General features: G+C 37.6%; 2 protein-coding genes across 2 annotated transcripts; both read right to left on the bottom strand.

The window, feature by feature from the left end:
- Positions 1-7,031, bottom strand: LOC129436638 (cytochrome P450 2K1). Its single transcript, XM_073857735.1, has 9 exons — positions 5,309-7,031; positions 5,085-5,235; positions 3,892-4,065; positions 3,646-3,806; positions 3,383-3,562; positions 1,755-1,896; positions 1,490-1,674; positions 1,144-1,285; positions 1-1,061 (listed from the first exon to the last, which is right to left on the bottom strand). The coding sequence occupies exons 1-9, from the start codon at positions 5,570-5,572 to the stop codon at positions 874-876; spliced, it is 1,587 nt and encodes a 528-aa protein (XP_073713836.1). The 5' UTR covers positions 5,573-7,031; the 3' UTR covers positions 1-873.
- Positions 7,032-9,707: 2,676 nt separating this feature from the next.
- Positions 9,708-18,142, bottom strand: LOC141351174 (cytochrome P450 2K1-like). The gene is made up of 9 exons (XM_073857722.1): positions 17,898-18,142; positions 17,662-17,824; positions 16,814-16,963; positions 14,018-14,178; positions 12,680-12,859; positions 12,308-12,449; positions 12,036-12,220; positions 10,695-10,836; positions 9,708-10,597 (listed from the first exon to the last, which is right to left on the bottom strand). Exons 1-9 carry the CDS (start codon positions 18,099-18,101, stop codon positions 10,410-10,412), a joined length of 1,515 nt encoding a protein of 504 aa, XP_073713823.1. The 5' UTR covers positions 18,102-18,142; the 3' UTR covers positions 9,708-10,409.
- Between the last annotated feature and the right edge of the window lie 2,554 nt (positions 18,143-20,696).

A 20,696-nucleotide genomic window follows, 5' to 3' on the forward strand; every position in this document is an offset into this window, starting at 1 on the left:
TTTTTCTGCGACCACATTACACACACAGCTTGCAGTGACGTAACTGTGACGTCTATTCGCAATAGGTCTAATACTCCGGACTTAAAGTACATTTAGATAAACTTGCTAGTACACAAACCTTGTATGCATTCTAGTACAATATTATGCTGCATTCCAGGCAGGTTTTTGAGCCCGTAAATCAAAACCATGCCACACAACTCTGAACTGGGAGGACACATTCCAGGCAACCTGTAACCCGTGTTTTTCCAACCTTCTACCTGTGAAAGTGATATGGAGCGGCAGTCAAATCTGTGACTTCTCACCCGTGAACTCGTACTAGATCAGTGTTCTGGTCCTCGAGAACCCCCTTCCAGAAAGCTGTAGATGTCTCCCCATTCAAAACACCTGAACCAACTCATCAGCCTCCTTCCTGAATGTCTCCCTAACAAGCTAATGAGTAAAATCAGGTGTGTTAATTAAGGAGACATCCAAAACACTCCGGAAGGGCTCCTCGAGGACCAGGGTTGAAGAATACTGTACTAGATCGATGTACTCCCAGTTCAGAGTCGTAAGTCATGGTTTTGAAGTCATAATTTACGGGGTTACAGGTTGCCTAGAATGCGGCATTAGTATAGAGATTCTACAGTCAGTCTATTCATTAGCTGAGGTGTAGATTACTGGAGGAAATAAATTCAGTTTCCTATTCAATTGCTTTTCAGCAAAATGTCTGAGTAAATATTAAGTAGTCTGGTGCATACTTAAATGTAGCTTATACAATAAAAGTAGCTTTGCACACTGTGGCTAATACTTTCTTCCAGTATTTACAATATATATTTACATGATGTGCATTTTGTATAATTGGTGCTTAAATCTGATCCCTATGCGGATCGATATTCAGGAGCGCTGGACAGCACACAGTTTGTGTGGTGATGGATTCAATGTGATTCCAACGATTCCCTTGAGATCCAGTTCATCTCCAGACACTCCGGGTGGAGGAGAGAAGCGGAAGATCTGAAGAAGGGAGGTGAAGAACAGAAAGAGCTCCATCCTGGCCAAACTCTCTCCTAGACAAATCCTGCGGCCTGAGGGGGGAGAAATATTTCTCAAATTTATACATACTGTACTGCAAGCACAACTTCTTGTCTGGTGTAGATCTGAAAGTACCTGCAGAAAAGGGCATGAAAGCGTCATTCTTAACAAACTGGCCCTTCTCATCAAGAAAGTGTTCTGGATAAAAGCTGTGTGGTTTCTCCCAAACACTTTCATCCCTTAATACAGACGTCAACAGAGGAATTACAGAGGTACCCTAGAAAACAAACAGAAGACCAAATTACAACATGTAAAGATTTTGCTCTTGTAAGTGTTCCTACTTTAGGCTACTAGTAGTGGGGAGGCAGGTGCTCTTAAAAGGACACTAAAGGCTTTAGTATCTGTCGCTATAGCAGCTCTTGAGATAGGAAACTTTTACACACTAGCTGGCCTTCATTACACAAATATCTTTTAGACTGACCTTCTTGATGAAATATCCATTGAAGTTGACATCACAGCTGGTCATATGTGGTAGATTCATGGGCACTATGTTGGCCAGTCTCTGTACTTCATGGATTACAGCATCAGTGTAAGGTAAATTCTTTCTGTCGTCCACCATTGGCTGACGTCCACCGATCACTCTGTCAATCTCCTCTTGAACTCGATCTGAATACAAACACAGCACATTATTCAGAAATGAATTCAGCCAAACTGATGAACGTTTTTATAAAGTACTGTATTTTTACCTTGGATATGAGGGTATTTGGCCATAATCATCAGACCCCAGCGCAATGTTGTTCCTGTAGTGTCAGTACCAGCAACGAAAAGATTTACCACAGACCTGAGAAGATTTTCATGATGGAAATGTGAGTCCTTCTTGTTGGATTTCTGACAAACACAGAATACATTTATTTATTTTATCAACACCATAAGAGACTACAAAGTTCTATTAAACATTACAAATCTAAACAGGTTATTTCAATATACACAAATAAGCCCATCTTGCATCTGCTTGTGTAAGCGACTGATTCCTTAAAACGTCCTACTAGAGATGTTAAATGTCGTCGATTAAATGTCGATTAACACATAAATTACTAAATCTTGACAATGGGGGAAAAGGAAAGTCGTGTATGTGTGTGGGGCATCCGCGCAAAACACATACAGTAGGAGAAAAACTTCATCCGAGAAGAGTCTGGCTGCCAATGCAAAGCTGCACGAAATGCCATCCGCAGTGGATCTGATTGGGTCCGATACAGTAAATTCAAATATGGTTAGGATACTGAAAGCAAAGACCCTATCTAGAGAAGCCTGCAAACTTAGCATAAAATTGCTGCTAATGCTGCTATAAACAGGGAAGGAAACAAGAGGCCATTTTTTGAGGAACAGAGTAAAATGTAATTTTAAATTCTGGCAAAAAACTTTAAAATGTAAACTGTAACTGACTGTCGTAACACTCTGATTGCACGCAACAAATGTTACTGATCATTATTGACTGAGGCGATACATGCTAGTCAAATTGACCATTATGGGTTTTCTAATGGAATAATACCAAAGGTTGCTATCTCCATAATTAAAGTATCTCTGCTAAAAGTCTGCCGCAGGTCCAAACTGGAGGTGACGACGGGAGCAGTGCCCTTCATATGTTTCTTGGATATAATTTGTTATGATCCTGTCAGCTCTGTATGTCTTTTTGTGTGTTTCATGTGACAGGGTCATGGCAGCCATCACTGTTGTCTTGTTTTGTGTGGAGAGTCACGTGGTCTGTGTTCCTGGTGAGCTTCGCGGGAGTTTTCCTGGTCAGCGAGTCCTGCAGATGTGTGCATGATCAGCGAGCCCCATGGACGTGTGCCTGGTCGTCGAGCCCCATGGAAGTGTGCCTGGTCGGCGAGCCCCGCGGACGTGTGGCTTGTCGGCGAGCTCCGCGGACATGTGCCTGGTCAGCAAGCTCCACTGAAGTGTTCCAGTCGGCAAGCCCCGCAAGAAGGTTCCTGGATGGCGAGTCTCATGTCTGGTTTCCTGGTCAGCGTGCTGGGTCCTGAGCCCATCTCTTCTGCGGAGACTATTCTTCCCGCTTCATGTCTTGGGGGTCTGGATCTCCAGCACTGTCGGGCCTTCTGGACTTTGTCTTTGTTTTGTCATGTTTATGTAATGTTTTGATGTTGCCTGGGTACACCAGGAGACGTCCCTTAAGGGGGGAGTACTGTCATGATCCTGTTAGCCCTGTATGTCTTTTTGTGGTTCATGTGACAGGGCATCATGGCAGCCCTTGCCCATGTGAGGCAGAGTTATACACCGTGTTAGTCATTGTATTTCATTACATAAAGATGAAAACACCAACTACATAGCATGTGAAGAAAACACTGTATTTCCATACCTCATCGCTCTGTTTTCGGATGAGAAAGGAGTCAACAAATCCTCTGCTGTCCTGTGGATTCAGGGTCTCTAACAGCTCAGATATCAACTGTGTTATTGACTCTCTGTTTTTTAGAGCATTTGTTATGATGACCTTTTTGATGTTCATGAACGGACCCAGCCATGGAAATATGTTATACAGCTACCAAAAGAGAGTAAAGACAAACAACATGAGTCGCAGGATGTTTTAAGGGATGTCTATAAAAAATTAACAAAAAAGAATACCCGCATAGAAACAGATCCACTAAGCCTAACGTTTTCATTTGCCCTGTCAACCATTGCTGTGAAGCGAGGATCTGTGTATTCAAATCTGCTGCCATACACGATAGATGAGATGATGTTTGATACAGCGTAGTTCACAGGTCGAGTTGTATCGAAGGCTTTCCCTGTAAAAACAAACAAACAAACTCTCTCAATGAATCTTATAAAGTATGAGCATGACTTCAGATGTCCAGCTGTGTATTGTAGTACCTTGAAATTTCTTAAACTCTTTTTTCAGATACTGAATTTCCTCTATGATTTTGTCTTCACATCCTCTCTTGCCCATCCCAAAGTCACGCAGGTTAGTCAGAGCGAAACGTCTCATCTCTTTCCAGCTCTCCCCATTGGCAGAGAGGATCCCATGATCAAAACACAAACATTTGACTGGATTACGCCTACTGGATGTACTGATATAACCCGCCCGTTCTCACGAGAATTCATACATATTTTACAAGGTGGCTTATTCATATTAATTCATACAAAGTTAATCGCGCAAAAACATACGATTATCATAAAAAACAATAACAAAACCCAACCCCTAACACCAACGTCACAGGGGTCAAGGCAAATTGTAAAAAAATCTACAAATGAGATTGTATGAATTAATACAAATCAGCCACCTCGTAAAATACGTACTAATTGCCATGAGATAACGTTGGATTTAACTTTTGTTAATATGTTTCATACAAACTAAGGTTAATATTAACCATAACTTAGTGACTTTTCTGCTCTAATCTACCAATAAGGATTACCCAGGTGTATTTATTCATCTCAAAGTAGTATAAATGTCATATGTTGGACCCTTGTAGCTTTATCTACATAGTGAAAAAAGTGGTACACGTGCCCTATTATGCATACCACGGGTCTGTTGAATGATGTATTCTGATTGGCTGAGAAATGTTCATTGGGTATGCATTAATTTCTGATAACCGCACACCTAACTTGTCAAATGTCATAAAAATAGGCACCAGAGCAATGTTTGTGTTAACCGTGGTAGAAGAGGAATAATTGACTCCAGTCCTTTGAATTTTTTGAAAATAATGCACACCCGCGGTGTAACGCATTGCTCTTTGAGTGTACATTATTTTCATATAATTCAATGGCCCATCGTCAATTATTCCTTACGTATTGAAGTATGAACATTACCTTCACACATGCAGACCTAGTGCACTCCACACACCCAGATGATGCAATCAAGTAAAAGAAATAGTTTGGAACATTGAACACTAAATGTTACTGATTACAAAGAAAGAGGTGGAGCTAAAATGTTCAAAATATTAGATGCACATTAATCATCACTTCTCTCAAACACAAAACTCTGCCCTTGTAAATGTGTACACTAGATGATCAACTACACAGTGAATACTGCAAATTTAAGTTCTTCTTACCATGATTTTTTTTACCAAGTAGTTGGAAACTAGGTTGAATATATCGATCTCCAAACTCTTCTGCTCGGTTCACGAGCGCCTCTTTAACCGTTTTATATCCGGTCAAGACCACAACTTTACTGGGACCCAAAAACACTTGGAATACATTTCCATATGTTTTGGAAAGCTGGAGGTTACAGAGTAAAACATGAGTAAAGAAATCTCTAAATGATGCTCCTATTGTTGTTTAAATGTCTCACCTCACAGAGAGTATCAAAGGGTCTTTCCAGGTCCAGCGTCAGCAGGTTTCCCAACACTGGAAGTGGTTTGGGTCCTGGTGGATCTTTTCCTTCTTTGTGAGATTTGGAGTTGGATGAAAGCACATATAAAACCAAAAACACAATCAAGGCAGCCAGTAATGTACCACTGCTGGAAAACTGCAGAAGTGCCTCCACAACAGCCATTATTAAATCTGAGCGTCTGTTCTGCACAGGAATCACTGAACGTGTGCCTGTTTCATTCATACACTTATATCAGGTAGAGGAAGGGAGGGACCTTGTGTGAACCTTGGGGGGGGGGGGGTTATTCTCCAAAACAAAGAAAGAACGGGGGCTGATATAAGACCATGTCAGCATGTAGATATACAACACCTTTTGATGAATGATTAAACTTCAGCTTGTTCATTAAGGCAGAAAAACATCTCCTGAAGCCATAGCTACAAAAGTGTAACATATTTGCACCCATGTTATTGCTTATACAAGTATGTATGTATACTGTATAAGATAATATGATACTTTCTAAACTATAGTAAATCCATGTCAAATTTGCTCAATCCATGTCAAACTCTGACATACAAATCTCATGTTATCTTAGTCCCAGTTAAAACCACATAACCTCTCCTATCATTCTGTATTGAGCGTTACATACATTTGGATGAATATTTAAACACTGGTGAGACTAAAGTTAACTTTTTAACAGATTGATCTATAAAAAAGCTATTGATAACTTTTTGCCTGGAGGGTGATACAAGCCCAGTCTAACGAAGTGCGTATAAATAGCACGCAGTGTGTAAAGTCATGCAATACATACGAAAAATTTTAATTTTGCATGCATATGATAAGCCAGTCCTTCCTGTTCACATAAATATGCGCTTTTTATGCAACATTTTGTTACATAAATTGACAACCTAACACAAACCCCAATTCTAACCCCAACTCTAAGCAACCATGGTTTAAAAACAGACAAAAACATGTAGAAACCTATATATTAAATGACATCCTAAAGCAATCCCAAATTTAATCTCAAACCCAAGCAACAATGGTTTAAAAAACTTTTTTAGAAACCAATACATAAAACGGCACAAAAAGATGCGTTGTATTAAGTGAACGGGAAGGACCGGCTTATCATATGCATGTCAAATTTGAATTTGGCGTATGTATTGTACGACTTTTAACACTACGTGCTATTTATACCAATTTCCATGAGACTATGTTGAATAATACATACAAAATTTCAAGCCAATCAGACAAACTTTAGGAGGAGTGCGAAAAAGTAAGTTTTTAATAAAACAGGAAGTAAGTTTGACTATGACAAATTTGGTACCATTATACTCAGCATGAGCCCCATAATCATAGAGTAAAGTCTTATGACAGTATGGCAATTAAATCCAAAGCTATGAGCACCTTTTATCATATTATATATTTTTATTATATTTATATATATTGACCATTAAAAGGTTTGTAGGTGGTCTCAGAACATGTCATTGACCACACCAAATTTCATAGCAATATGCAATAGCATTTTATAAAAACTTAATGACAAAATTAAAGGTGCTCTATGTATTTTCGGTGTTTTTGTCAAACAGCAACCCCTAGAGTCACTGGAGAATACTTGCAACTGTCGTAATTTTCCACCCCCATTCTGTACACATCCGAAGATAATGACCAGGTAATGTTTTACAATTTCATACAAATATTAGGCTACTGCATAGTCTACTAAACTACTGATGATGTTAATAGGATACTAAGAAGTTTATTGCAAGTGTAGAGTGCATATAATAATAAAGTACCGCGTTTGCAACGTTTATAACGTTTTTACATGATTGCAGCTAAATCACAAGTAAACATATAGTCTATGTCTACTGTATCATTTCATTTGTGTTCTTTTATTGTAATGCCATGACAAAGTTAATTGTGTACGTTGCATTATTTCATAACATTGTTAGCTATAATCTCACTATACATGATTATTGCTATTTATCATAATAGTTTGCAAATTGTGCATGTTTACACTATTTACAACCTCTAGGCTTATTTATGTCCTGATAATTATGTGAGATATTGACAACTGTTGTCATGATAATCGCATGACATACTACAAGCAAGCCCAACAACAAACAACATAGACCGCAAACAAGTTTACAAATAAGAGATTTACTTACTAGTCCACCAACAAGATCGCCAGATCAGCATCCCATCCAGTGCTGTCTTTTAGCTCACGCCAACGAGTAAAAACCTGATCGAGTGGGACTCTTGTCCGGTTCCTAACGCTGTCAGATTCTCTTTTCCTTTTCCTACTCTCTTCTGAATGCGCTTTCTTAACTTTTAAATCATTTAGCATCACTTCTATTCGCGCATGCAGTTGTTGTTATAGGCTTGATCGACTTATCAAAGTTATTTCGGTGGTAAACAAAGTCATAGTAGGGCGAATCATCCTTCTGTTGAAGGACGCCGCTAGCAAAACCAGCAATGCAAGCTTGAGAGTAGCGACCCTGACAAATCTTGCGAGAATCACGACTTGCTTTAAGGCAACGATGTCACACACGTTAGGCTTGTTCGACTTCATGCGGCGCTGCAAGAACCGACACCCGGATGACGTCAAAGTGTCATCTTGGATCATTCTCGCGGTACTTTGACGTCATCCGGCGGTCGGTTCTTGCAGCGCGCATGAAGTCGAACAAGCCTAACGTGTGTGACATCGTTGCCTTAAAGCAAGTCGTGATTCTCGCAAGATTTGTCAGGGTCGCTACTCTCAAGCTTGCATTGCTGGTTTTGCTAGCGGCGTCCTCCAACAGGAGGATGATTCGCCATACTATGACTTTGTTTACCACCGAAATAACTTTGAAGCTGTTATATTAAGGTAAAATAACTGCATAGTGTCTTTAAACATAGCCGACTGAAACCATTTAGTAGTGTTTGACTTGGCATGCATCAAGGAATCTAACAAGATTACTCTCATGATGATCATAGACCTAAGTTTGCAGTAGTAATAAGCAAAAATAGACATTTCTCATATAAAGGATTTAGAGGGAAAAAGAATCGTTTCCACCAAATATGCATCAGAAGTTGTAAGCAACTACAGACACTACAGGGTTTAAGATAGAGACACCAAATTTGGTGTGATATCATTTTGCACTGTCCTCTATCTGTGTGCCAAATTTCATAACTTTCTTATGTACGCTTCTGTAAACTGCCACAGAAGCAATGGTGGAAGAAGAAGAATAGGGAAGAACATTTACAGTTTTAATAAATATCGGTTTGTACAGCTTTAAAAAGTGAAGAGTTTGCATTTTTATTGTTTATAAATGTCTAATGAGCATTGCAGTATATAATATCTGTGAATGAATCACTGTGTGTTATTACAAAGTAATTCAATTCAACCATAATCTTCTATTTGTGGAACTCCTCCTGTAGAAATCTGTGAACCGCTCGACAGGTTCATCTCATCTCAATCTTACCATTAACCGGGGTGAACTTTCTGGAACAATAACTCACAGGTTAATGTGATGTAACGTCTTTCTGACCTAGGTTTAATTACAATTTAAGCTGTACTGACTTCTAACCTCTTTCACACACCTGATTATGCAATGTTTGTCTGACAGAGGTTATATTTGATCAAAGGGCTTAAGATATAAAACCTGGATGTCCTGTCTGTTTATCTAATCAGCTCTCATTTGTGTCATCTGATTTAGTCCAGTGGTTTTTAACTGCTGGGTCATGACCCAAATAATGACTCAAACATATCTACTAAAGCCATAGTTACAAAAGTGTAACATATTGGCACCCATATTATTTCTTATACATACAGTAGAGTATATACTGTAGATAAATACTTGATTTGTATATCATATGTGTATCATATCAATGTGTGCATTTGAACTATGACACAAAATTTATGTTACCCTCTAAAAAAATAAAATTGCTTAAATCTTAGAATAACGATTTCTTTTTACCTTTTTATAATGTGAAGAAACTTTTTTTAACCACAAAGACATGCTAAAGGTTCTTTATAGAACCATTTAGACAAAAGCATCTTTATTTTTAAGAGTGTACCTTTGTCCCAATGAAAACCAAAATAACCTCGTACCTCCTGTCACTCTTTATTGGGCTTTAAATACATTTGGATTAATATTTAAACTGTCTGAAGTATAAAACTACTTCATTTGCTGATCAGCACACCGGAGAGATGGTTTATTTATAAACTAAAGTTATTTTGTCTTCCAGACTTTAAATGTAAAGGATCTGTGTTGCTTCGAGGTTTATTTAATGGCATGCATTCAACCTCATTTCTTAAAGAGCAAAATATAATGCAAATATAAACCTGATGGTATGTGAATCATTTAGCATTGAATCTGTTATGAGTTCAGAATATGTGTGGACATTTATGCAGATAGCTGAGACTTTTATTCAAAGCAACTTACTGTACAGTGCATTCAATGTATACAAAATTAAACAACAAAATTACTTCAATTAGTAACACCTAAAAAAAAACATTTTTGCTAAACTAAGGTTAAGTTTCAAGTTTAAGTTTAGCAATTGAAGTATTTTTTTTAAGTTAATCCAACTTTTGACTTTTACGATGTCATTTTCTTTTATTGGTACAGTTCGGGTCATACGTTTAAAATGCTAAAAAGTTTGTATAAGGAGAAGCCATTTGGAAAATTAAGGTTTGTTTTTAATGTAATCCTGCCCTGAACAAGTTATTTTTACATGAGAAATGTTTACAGAAACTTCACAACAATAATACCAGAATAATGGCAGTTTATAAAATTACACCTGACTCTTAATACTGAACAATGTTACCTGGACAATCAATGACAGTGTTTATCCATTAATTAGCATTAATCTCATTTAAAAGAACTTATGCTACCATCAGCGTCTCAGATTGACTAATCACTGATGTGCGTCTGAAGGTTTTTTTTAAGTCGTAATAATAATTTAATAATTATTAATAATTTAATAATTTATTTCATTATTTACATATTTACATACTTACCTAACCCTAACCTAATCCTAACCCCCAAACAGTTTGTGCATTTTGTAAAATTAGTGCCAAATTTTTTATCCATATGTGGATCTATATTTAGGAGCGTTTGACGGCACACAGTTTGTGTGGTGATGGATTCAATGTGATTCCAACAATTCCTTTGAGATCCAGTTCATCTCCAGACACGCCGGGTGGAGGAGTGAAACGAAAGATCTGAAGAAGGGTGGTGAAGAAAAGAAAAAGCTCCATCCTGGCCAAACTCTCTCCTAGACAAATCCTGCGGCCTGCAGAGAGAGAGAGAGAGAGAGATGAATTATTGCTCAAATGTATACATACTGCAAGCATACTACAACATCTGGTCTAGTGTAGATTTGAAAGTACCTGCAGAAAAGGGCATGAAAGCGTCGTTCTTAACAAACTGGCCCTTCTCATCAAGAAAGTGTTCTGGATAAAAGCTGTGTGGTTTCTTCCAAACACTTTCATCCCTTAATACAGACGTCAACAGAGGAATTACAGTGGTACCCTAGAAAACAAACAGAAGACCAAATTACAACATGTAAACATTTTTTACAGTATCTGTCGCAACAACATTTATTTATAAAGCACATTTAAACACAATATAGATTGACCTAAAGTGCTGTACAGTTTACAAGGTAGATATATTAATCAGATCTATATATCTTGGTGCACAACCAGACAACACCTTATATACAAACATAAGCATTTTAAAAACAACTCTAAATTTAATGATAGGGGAAATGTGGTTCCTTTTCTTTAGACTCAGTCAAAAGTCTTGCAGCTGCATTTTAAACAACTTACAATGGTGATAATGAAGATTGAATGACAGTTGCAATAACCTAATCGTGATGTTACAAGAGCAAGAATCAAAACTTCTAAACTTTTCCTTGAAAGAAGATTTTTCAACTTTGCACTAAATGAAAAAGCTTCTCAGCACTAATTTTAAAAATACTGGTTTGGTGAAGGAGAACCTAACTGGGCTTTCAGATCAGAAGAGAAATTTGCAAGACAACCTAGAGTTAAAACCTCTGTTTTATCATCATTTATCAGCAAAACATAATTTGTCATCCACCTCTTGATATCATTTACACATTTTAATAACATCAAATGATACAGTGGTATCAAGCCTTAATGGAAGGTAAAACTGAGAATTGTCTGCATAACAGTGATATGAAATGTTCTATTTCTGAAAATTAAGGGCCAATGGAAGCATATAAAGGAAAAACAATAAAGGTCCCAAAACGGATCCCTGTGGTACACCACAGAAAACAGGTGCAGATGAGATGAGAAGGAAAATTTTCCTAAATTTACAGGAAAAGTCATATTCTTGAGGTACAAAGCAAACCATTGTAATACAGTTCTTTTGACACCTACAATATAGTCTAGTCATTCAAGAAGCATGCTATGGTTAATGTTGTCAAATTTAGCACTCAAGTCCAATAAAACCAAAATAAAACACAAGAACCTGAATCCAGAATAAGCAAGATATTTGTAACCCTCAACAGAGCTGACTCAGTGCTATGTAATGATCTAAAACCAGATAGGAACATGCCCAAAAGCTTAGAGATGAAAGGCAGTTTAGAGATCAATTACTGCACATTACTGGATCAAGTTGAGTTTTTTTCAACAAAGGTTGCACAATTGCATTTACAGCAGCTCTTGAGATAAGAATGTGAGCTTTTACAAACTATCTTTTTGACTGACCTTCTTGATGAAATATCCATTGAAGTTCACATCACAGCTGGTCGTATGTGGTAGATTCATGGGCACTATGTTGGCCAGTCTCTGTACTTCATGGATCACGGCATCTGTGTAAGGTAAATTCTTTCTGTCGTCCACCATTGGCTGACGTCCACCGATCACTCTGTCAATCTCCTCTTGAACTCGATCTGCATACAAACACAGCACATTATTGTTCATTCACAATTGAATTCAGCTGAACTGATGAACATTTTTATAAAGTACTGTATTTTTACCTTGGATATGAGGGTATTTGGCCATAATCATCAGGCCCCATCGCAATGTTGTTCCTGTAGTGTCAGTACCAGCAACGAAAAGATTTAACACACATAGGAGAAGATTATCCTGGTGGAAATGTGAGTCCTTCTTGCTGGATTTCTGACAAACACAGAATGCAACATGTATTCAGTTCTGCCAACTGCATAATAGACTACTCATTTACATTAAATTTATGGATTTGGCAGATGCGTTTATTCAAACCCATGACATTTTGTGCTGCTAACGCAATGCTATTCCACTGAGCTAGACAGGAATTTTAATTATTAATTTTTTAATTTAACAAATTATTTTCCTACTCAATCAATGATGAAAACACTTTATTTCCATACCTCGTCGCTCTGTTTTCGGATGAGAAAGGAGTCAACAAATCCTCTGCTGTCCTGTGGATTCAGGGTCTCTAACAGCTCAGAGATCAACTGTGTTATTGACTCTATGTTCTTTAGAGCATTTTTTAGGATGGCCTTTTTGCTGTTCAGGAACGGACCCAGCCATGGAAACATGTTATACACCTACAAGAAGAGAGCAGAGACAAACAAAGCTGGGTTATTTTCAACCCGGCATTGGGCCAAAAACATGTTGTGTTGTAATTTAACCTATGCTGGGTTGTTGGACCACAACCACAAACTAGTCATAAGAATAATAAAAAAGGAGATGTATAAATCATCTGAAAGCTGAATAAATAGGCTAATAATGATGTATGGTTTGTTTAGGTTGACTATATGTGAAAATCTGGAATAATTTGCCTTTGAAGTTGTCCAAATGAAGTCCTTGCCAACACATATTACTAATGGAAAATACATTTTATATATTTACAGTTTAAAATTTACAACATATCTTCATAAAGCATGATCTACTTAATATCCTAAGGATTTTTGGCATAAAAGAAAATTGGTCACACTTTATTTTACGGCATCACTGTTGCAGTGTAATTATACATTTTAGTACTAAGTAATAATAAATAACAACATGTACTTACTATAGGGTTGAGGTTAGGAATAGGGTTTGGTTAAGGGTTAGTTGCATGTAACTATGCATAATTAACTGTTATTACTATAATAATTACATGTAGCATGTGTAACAAAGACACCGTAAAATAAAGTGTTACCAGAAAATTTGTTAATGTTCACCCATATAATGTAGCCAGACCTTCATAGAGAACTGTGTGCAACCTTCATACTGGGAACAATGGCCCATTTGAATGGCTATAGGACAGCCCAAGAGGCCATTTAACTGACAGGTAAAGCAACCAATCACGTTTCGCTTTGTGCCACATCATGTGGAGATTTCGCCACAATAACAGACCGGTGTGTAACCATCATTCATAAACGTCTCTAAAGTTTATTACCTTAATATAAAATCATATTAAAGGTATCCTTATCTAACCCTATTCAGAATGATAAGCCTAAAATAATGATTCACAAGTTTAGCTGTCAGATTAGATTTCACGAGGAAATGTCAGATGCTTTTGAACAAATATAAAGATAAGTTCTTAATGTAACCTACAGTTTTATGTTTTCAAACAAAGATGGCGATAGAGAGGTAAAAGTTATGAATTGTGATTTTACATCTTATGGTAAATGACCTTTTATGTCTCATATATATTATAATGTAAATGACACAATGCAATTTAAAATATAAAAAAAATAGACTGAACATAAAAAGAATACCCGCAAAGAAGCAGATCCCCCAAGCCGAACGTTTTCATTTGCCCTGTCAACCATTGCTCTGAAGTGAGGATCTGTGTATTCAAATCTGCTGCCATACACAATAGATGAGATGATGTTTGATACAGCGTAGTTCACGGGTTGAGTTGTATCGAAGGCTTTCCCTGTAAAAATAAACAAACTCACTCACTCGATGAATCTTATTAATAATTTAAAGCATAAGTTCCGCAAAAAAAAGAAAATAACCCAAATGATTTACTTCCCTCCAGTCATCTGAGATACATATGTCCATCATTTTTAAGACAAACACAATTTGAGTTATTTTAGAAAATGTCCTGTGTCTTTCAAGAAGGCATCCATCCTACACAAAAGAAACCACATAGCTCCAGGGGATTAACTGATGTTTTTTTGTAAGCGAAATATCCATATTTAATACTCTATAAACTTTAATAACTAGCTCACGTTAGTAGCCAGAAGGCCTTTATTAACTTCTTGGAGCCATGTGGATTACTTCTGTGAAGTAGAGCGAAAAATTCCACCTCAAATCTGAGCAAACACCTAGCAAGCTGGCACAGAAATGTAAAAAACTTACTGAAAAAACCCTGAACCCCCAGCTGACATGACCCCTGCGGCTCCATCTCATACACTTTCATGCGAAATCTGATGTAAACAACAGACTATATACAGTTGAAAGAAAAAGTATGTGAACCCATTGGGCTTACTTGGATTTCTTCATAAATTGGTCATAAAATGTGTTCTGATCTTCATCTAAGTTACAACAATAGAGAAACACCGTCTGCTTAAACTAATACCACACAAACATTATACGTTTTCATGTTTTTATTAAACACAAAATGCAAACATTCACAGTGCAGGGTGGAAAAAGCATGCGAACCCCTGGGTTTAATAACTGGTTGACCCTCCTTTGACAGCAATAACCTCTACCAAACGTTTCCTATAGTTGCAGATCAGACCTGCACAACGGTCTGGATACATTTTGGACCATTCCTCTTTACAAAAGTGTTTCAGTTCAGCAATATTCTTGGGATGTCTGGTGTGAATTGCTCTCTTGAGGTCATGCCACAGCATCTCAATCGGGATGAGGTCAGGACTCCAGAAGGCGTATTTTCTTCTGTTAAAGCCATTCTGTTGTTGATTTACTTCTATGCTTTGGGTCGTTGTCCTGTTGCATCGTCCATCCCCTGTTAAGCTTCAGTTGGCAGACAGATGGTCTTATGTTTTCCTGCAAAATGTCTTGATAAACTTTGGAAATCATTTCCATCGATGACAGGAATCCGTCCAGGGCCTGAGGCAGCAAAGCAGCCCCAAACCATGATGCCTCCTCCACCATATTTCACAGTTGGGATGAGGTTTTGATGTTGGTGTGCTGTGCCTTTTGTTCTCCACACGTTGTGTGTTCTTTCCAAACAACTCAATTTTGGTTTCATCTGTCCACAGAATGTTTTGCCAGTAGTGCTGTGTAACATCCAGGTGCTGTTTTGCAAACTTCAAACGTGCTGTAATGTTTTTTTTTTTGGACAGCAGTGGCTTCCTCCGTGGTGTCCTCCCATGAAGTCCATTCTTGTTTAATGTTTTCCTTATTGTAGATTTGTCAACAAAAATGTTAGCATGTGCCAGAGATTTCTGTAAGTCTTTAGGTGACACTCTAGGATTGTTCTTCACCTCATTGAGCATTCTGTGCTGTGCTCTTGCAGTCATCTTTACAGGACGACCACGCCTAGGAAGTGTAGCAACAGTGCTGAACTTTTTCCATTTGTAGACAATCTGTCTTATCGTGGACACATGGACACCAAGGCTTTTAGATATACTTTTGTAGCCCTTTCCAGCTTTATGTAAGTCAACAATCCTTGATCGTAGGTCTTCTGAGAGCTCTTTTGTGCAAGGCATGGTTCACATCAGACAATGCTTCTTCGGAACAGCAAACTCAAAACTGGTGTGTGTTTTTTATTGGACAGGGCAGCTTTAATCAACACATCCAATCTCATCACATTGATTGGACCCCAGGTTGGCTGACTCCTGGCTCCAATTAGCTCTTGGAGAAGTCATTAGCCTAGGGTTTCACATACTTTTTCCACCCTGCACTATGAATGTTTACATGTTGTGTTCAATTAAAACATGAACACGTATAATGTTTGTGCGGTATTAGTTTAAGCAGACTGTGTTTCTCAATGGTTGTGACTTAGATGAAGATCAGAACACATTTTATGACCAATTTATGAAGAAATCCAAGTAAGCCCAAAGGGTTCACATACTTTTTCTTTCAACTGTATCTATATTTCATGGATTATATGCATTTGTGGACAAAAATGGTAATTTGATGAATTCTATTAGACGGTTTTCATGGGTTATTCACAGATCTGAAACAGACTGGATTCGACTTGCGATCGTTATATCAACACAAAGGTAAGAAGTCCGGTTTATATTTTGCATGTTGTCATCTGGACTCCTGTCACAAAATACTACATTTATGATGCTAGAGCATCTGTATCTCAAAACAGAGACCATACACTGATGCTAAACCCGTAGACCTTTTAAACGATGTATAGTGATGTTAATATTATTAATGTTTGTAGACAGTAGGCTATATAGATATTGTTAGCAGCGTTAAAAAAAACGACGTCATCACGCCCATGAATTAGTGCGCGTCAAGAGTTTAAAACAGAGAATGTTTCATTTGAAGACACTTGACCAACATTCCTCGAGGGTGAGTAAATCATAGGGTAATTGTATTTTTTGCTGAACTATCGCTTTAAGATGTCCAGCTATGTATTTTCGTACCTTGAAACTTCTCAAACTCTTCTTTCAGATACTGAATTTCCTCTACGATTTTGTCTTCGCATCCTCTCTTGCCCATCCCAAAGTCACGCAGGTTAGTCAGAGCGAAGCGTCTCATCTCTTTCCAGCTCTCTCCATTGGCAAAGAGGATCCCTGATCAAAATACAAACATCAGACTGGATTACACCTCTGTACTGATTTAATGCTTCATTAACACTGACTAAAGTTAACATTAACTATGCTGTTATCTACCGATAAGCATTGTCTAGATTATGCACTTATTCATTCCAAAGTAGTATAAATGTCATATGTTGGACCAGCGCTATCTCATGACAATTCGTACAAATTCATTCATTCATTCATTTTACGATTTGCATTTACCCCTGTGATGATGGGGTAATGGTCAGGGTTGTTTTATTTTATGATATAAAGTATGTTTAGGTACGATTCACATGAATTCATACAAATTAGCCAACTTGTAAAATACATAGGTCTGGTTGGAAACTTGTACTGTAGCTTTCTCTACATAGTAAAGAAACACATCAGGTGTGCCCTATTTCACTACTTATTCTGTATTGTAGTGTACTACAACTATAGTGCACTCCAAATACCCACATGATGCACTTTTTAAGTCAAAAAATTGGTTCGAACATTGAACACTAGCTGTATATGGAGTTATCGCTTACAAAGAAGGAGGCGGAGCTTAACAGGTTATTGCAAGTGACAACACATCACGTGACACGTGCACCTGAATCATCACTTTCCTCAAACAGATAACTCTGCTCTTGTAAATGTGTACACTATGGATGGTTGAGTAAACAGTGAACACTGCAAGTTTAGGTTCTTCTTACCATGATTATCACCAAGTAGTTTGAAAACAGGTTGAATATCTCGATCTCCAAACTCTTCTGCTCGGTTCACGAGCGCCTCTTTAACCGTTTTGTATCCGGTCAAGACCACAACTTTACTAGGACCAAAAAACACTTGGAATACGTTTCCATATGTTTTGGAAAGCTGGAGGTTACAGAGTAAAATATAAGTAAAGAAATCTCTGAATGATGCTGTTATTCTTATTAAGATATCTCACCTCACAGAGAGTATCAAAAGGTCTTTCCAGGTCCAGCGTCAGCAGGTTTCCCAGCACTGGAAGTGGTTTGGGTCCTGGTGGATCTTTTCCTTCTTTGTGAGATTTGGAGTTGGATGAAAGCACATATAAGACCAATAACACAAGCAAGGCTGCCAGTATTGTTCCACTGCTGGAAAAATGCAGAAGTGTCTCAAAAACAGCCATTTTTAAATCTGAGCGTCTGTGCTGCACAAGAATCACTGAATGTGTGTCTGCTGCATTCATACATTTATAGCAGATAGAGGAGGGAGGGACCTCGTGTGAATCTAGGGGGCGTTATTCTCCAAAACAAAGAAACCATAAGAACAGAGGGCTGGTACAATCATGTCAGCATATAAAAAAGATATGACACCCTTTGATGAATGATTAAACTTACATTTCAGATAAAATATCTCCTAAAGCTACAGCTACAAAAATCTAAAATATTTGTACTCATATTACTGCATATACATACAGAATACATGCATACTTGATTTATAAAAGATAATGTAATATTTTCTAAACCAGTCAATCCATGTCAATGTGCGCACTTGAACTGTGACACACAAATCTCATGTTACCTTTGTCCCAATGTAAACCACAACAACCTCTTACCTGATTTCACTTTTTATTGGGCTGTGCATACATTGGATGAACATTTAAACTGTTAGGAGTATAAATCTATTTCATTTGCTGATTCAGCACACTGGTGAGATGGCAAAGTTGACTTGAAAATGTAAAAGACTTGTGTTGCTTCAAGGTTTGCTCAATAGCATGCATTCAACCTCATTTCCTGAAACTTTCACCTGCTGTTACTGTTTACTTTCAATGCAAATGTGGACCTGATGGTTTGTGTATAGGAGTGGTGTAGAGTACTGCAGAAGTCATGTAGCACTAGCAGTGAATCTGTAATACATAGATAAAATGTAACATTTATTATGCATTTAGTCGACACACCAAAGTGACTTCAGTGCATTCAAGGTATACATTGCATCAGTATGTATATGCTAGTTGGCCTACAGTTACATCAACCGACTAAATCATGGGTGTGTACAGCTTTAAAAAGTGAACAGTTTGCATTTTTTAACCATTTAAATTAATTTACGTAAATATGTTAAATAATTAAAAACGGATCCAACTTATAATTTATTCCACAAGCACTTAAAGGGGCGGTTTCCCAGACCATGATTAGCTTAATCCAGGACTAGGCCTTCGGCCAAAAACGATATTAAACCCATGATTTACTCACCCCCAAGCTGTCCAAGTTGCATATGTCCATCGTTTTTCAGACAAACACATTTTCTGATATTTTAGAAAATATTCTAGATCTTTCAGTTGATTAAATGTAATATTACGGGGTCCAGCCGTCCACGACCTTTAAGTCCAAAAAAAGTGCGTCCATCCTTCACAAATTAAATCCAAACGGCTCCAGGATGATAAACAAAGGTCTTCTGAGGGTAATCCGTGCGGTGTTGTTGTAGAAATATCCATATTTAAAATTTTATTAACGTAATTAACTACCTTCCGGTAGCGCCGCCATCCCAGTCTCATCCGCATTCAGGATGAGCGCTTACGCAGCGTACAGAGTTTCTCTGCTGCTGCTCTGTCCCCCGCCCTCCGAATTTGTCATACGTCACTAAGAAAAGTGCGTACACTACGCTAATACTCTCTCCTGAGTCTAAGATGGCGGCGCAACCGGAAGGTAGTTTATAACGTTAATAACATTTTAAATATGGATATTTCTACAACAACACCGCGCGGATCACCCCCAGAAGACCTTTGTTTGTCATCCTGGAGTCGTTTGGATTTAGTTTGTGGAGGATGGACGCACTTTTTTTGGACTTGAAGGTCGTGGACTATTGCTGGACCCCGTAATATTACATTTAATCAACTGAAAGATCTAAAATATTTTCTAAAATATCCGAACATGTAGAAACCTATATATTAAATGACATCCTAAAGCAATCCCAAATTTAATCTCAAACCCAAGCAACAATGGTTTAAAAAACTTTTTTAGAAACCAATACATAAAACGGCACAAAAAGATGCGTTGTATTAAGTGAACGGGAAGGACCGGCTTATCATATGCATGTCAAATTGAATTTGGCGTATGTATTGTACGACTTTTAACACTACGTGCTATTTATACCAATTTCCATGAGACTATGTTGAATAATACATACAAAATTTCAAGCCAATCAGACAAACTTTAGGAGGAGTGCGAAAAAGTAAGTTTTTAATAAAACAGGAAGTAAGTTTGACTATGACAAATTTGGTACCATTATACTCAGCATGAGCCCCATAATCATAGAGTAAAGTCTTATGACAGTATGGCAATTAAATCCAAAGCTATGAGCACCTTTTATCATATTATATATTTTTATTATATTTATATATATTGACCATTAAAAGGTTTGTAGGTGGTCTCAGAACATGTCATTGACCACACCAAATTTCATAGCAATATGCAATAGCATTTTATAAAAACTTAATGACAAAATTAAAGGTGCTCTATGTATTTTCTGTGTTTTTGTCAAACAGCAACCCCTAGAGTCACTGGAGAATACTTGCAACTGTCGTAATTTTCCACCCCCACTCTGTACACATCCGAAGATAATGACCAGGTAATGTTTTACAATTTCATACAAATATTAGGCTACTGCATAGTCTACTAAACTACTGATGATGTTAATAGGATACTAAGAAGTTTATTGCAAGTGTAGAGTGCATATAATAATAAAGTACCGCGTTTGCAACGTTTATAACGTTTTTACATGATTG

This window comes from Misgurnus anguillicaudatus, chromosome 19, assembly GCF_027580225.2.
Source record: "Misgurnus anguillicaudatus chromosome 19, ASM2758022v2, whole genome shotgun sequence".
NCBI lineage: Eukaryota > Metazoa > Chordata > Actinopteri > Cypriniformes > Cobitidae > Misgurnus > Misgurnus anguillicaudatus.

Coding starts and splice junctions, on each gene's coding strand:
- LOC129436638 (XM_073857735.1), bottom strand. CDS start 5,572: ATGAATGAAACAGGCACACGTTCAGTGATTCCTGTGCAGAACAGACGC. Junction 3,563..3,645: donor GTGGATCTGTTTCTATGCGG/GTATTCTTTTTT, acceptor CTCTTTTGGTAG/CTGTATAACATATTTCCATG. Junction 1,897..3,382: donor TCCGAAAACAGAGCGATGAG/GTATGGAAATAC, acceptor TGTGTTTGTCAG/AAATCCAACAAGAAGGACTC.
- LOC141351174 (XM_073857722.1), bottom strand. CDS start 18,101: ATGGCTGTTTTTGAGACACTTCTGCATTTTTCCAGCAGTGGAACAATA. Junction 12,860..14,017: donor GGGGATCTGCTTCTTTGCGG/GTATTCTTTTTA, acceptor CTCTTCTTGTAG/GTGTATAACATGTTTCCATG. Junction 12,450..12,679: donor TCCGAAAACAGAGCGACGAG/GTATGGAAATAA, acceptor TGTGTTTGTCAG/AAATCCAGCAAGAAGGACTC.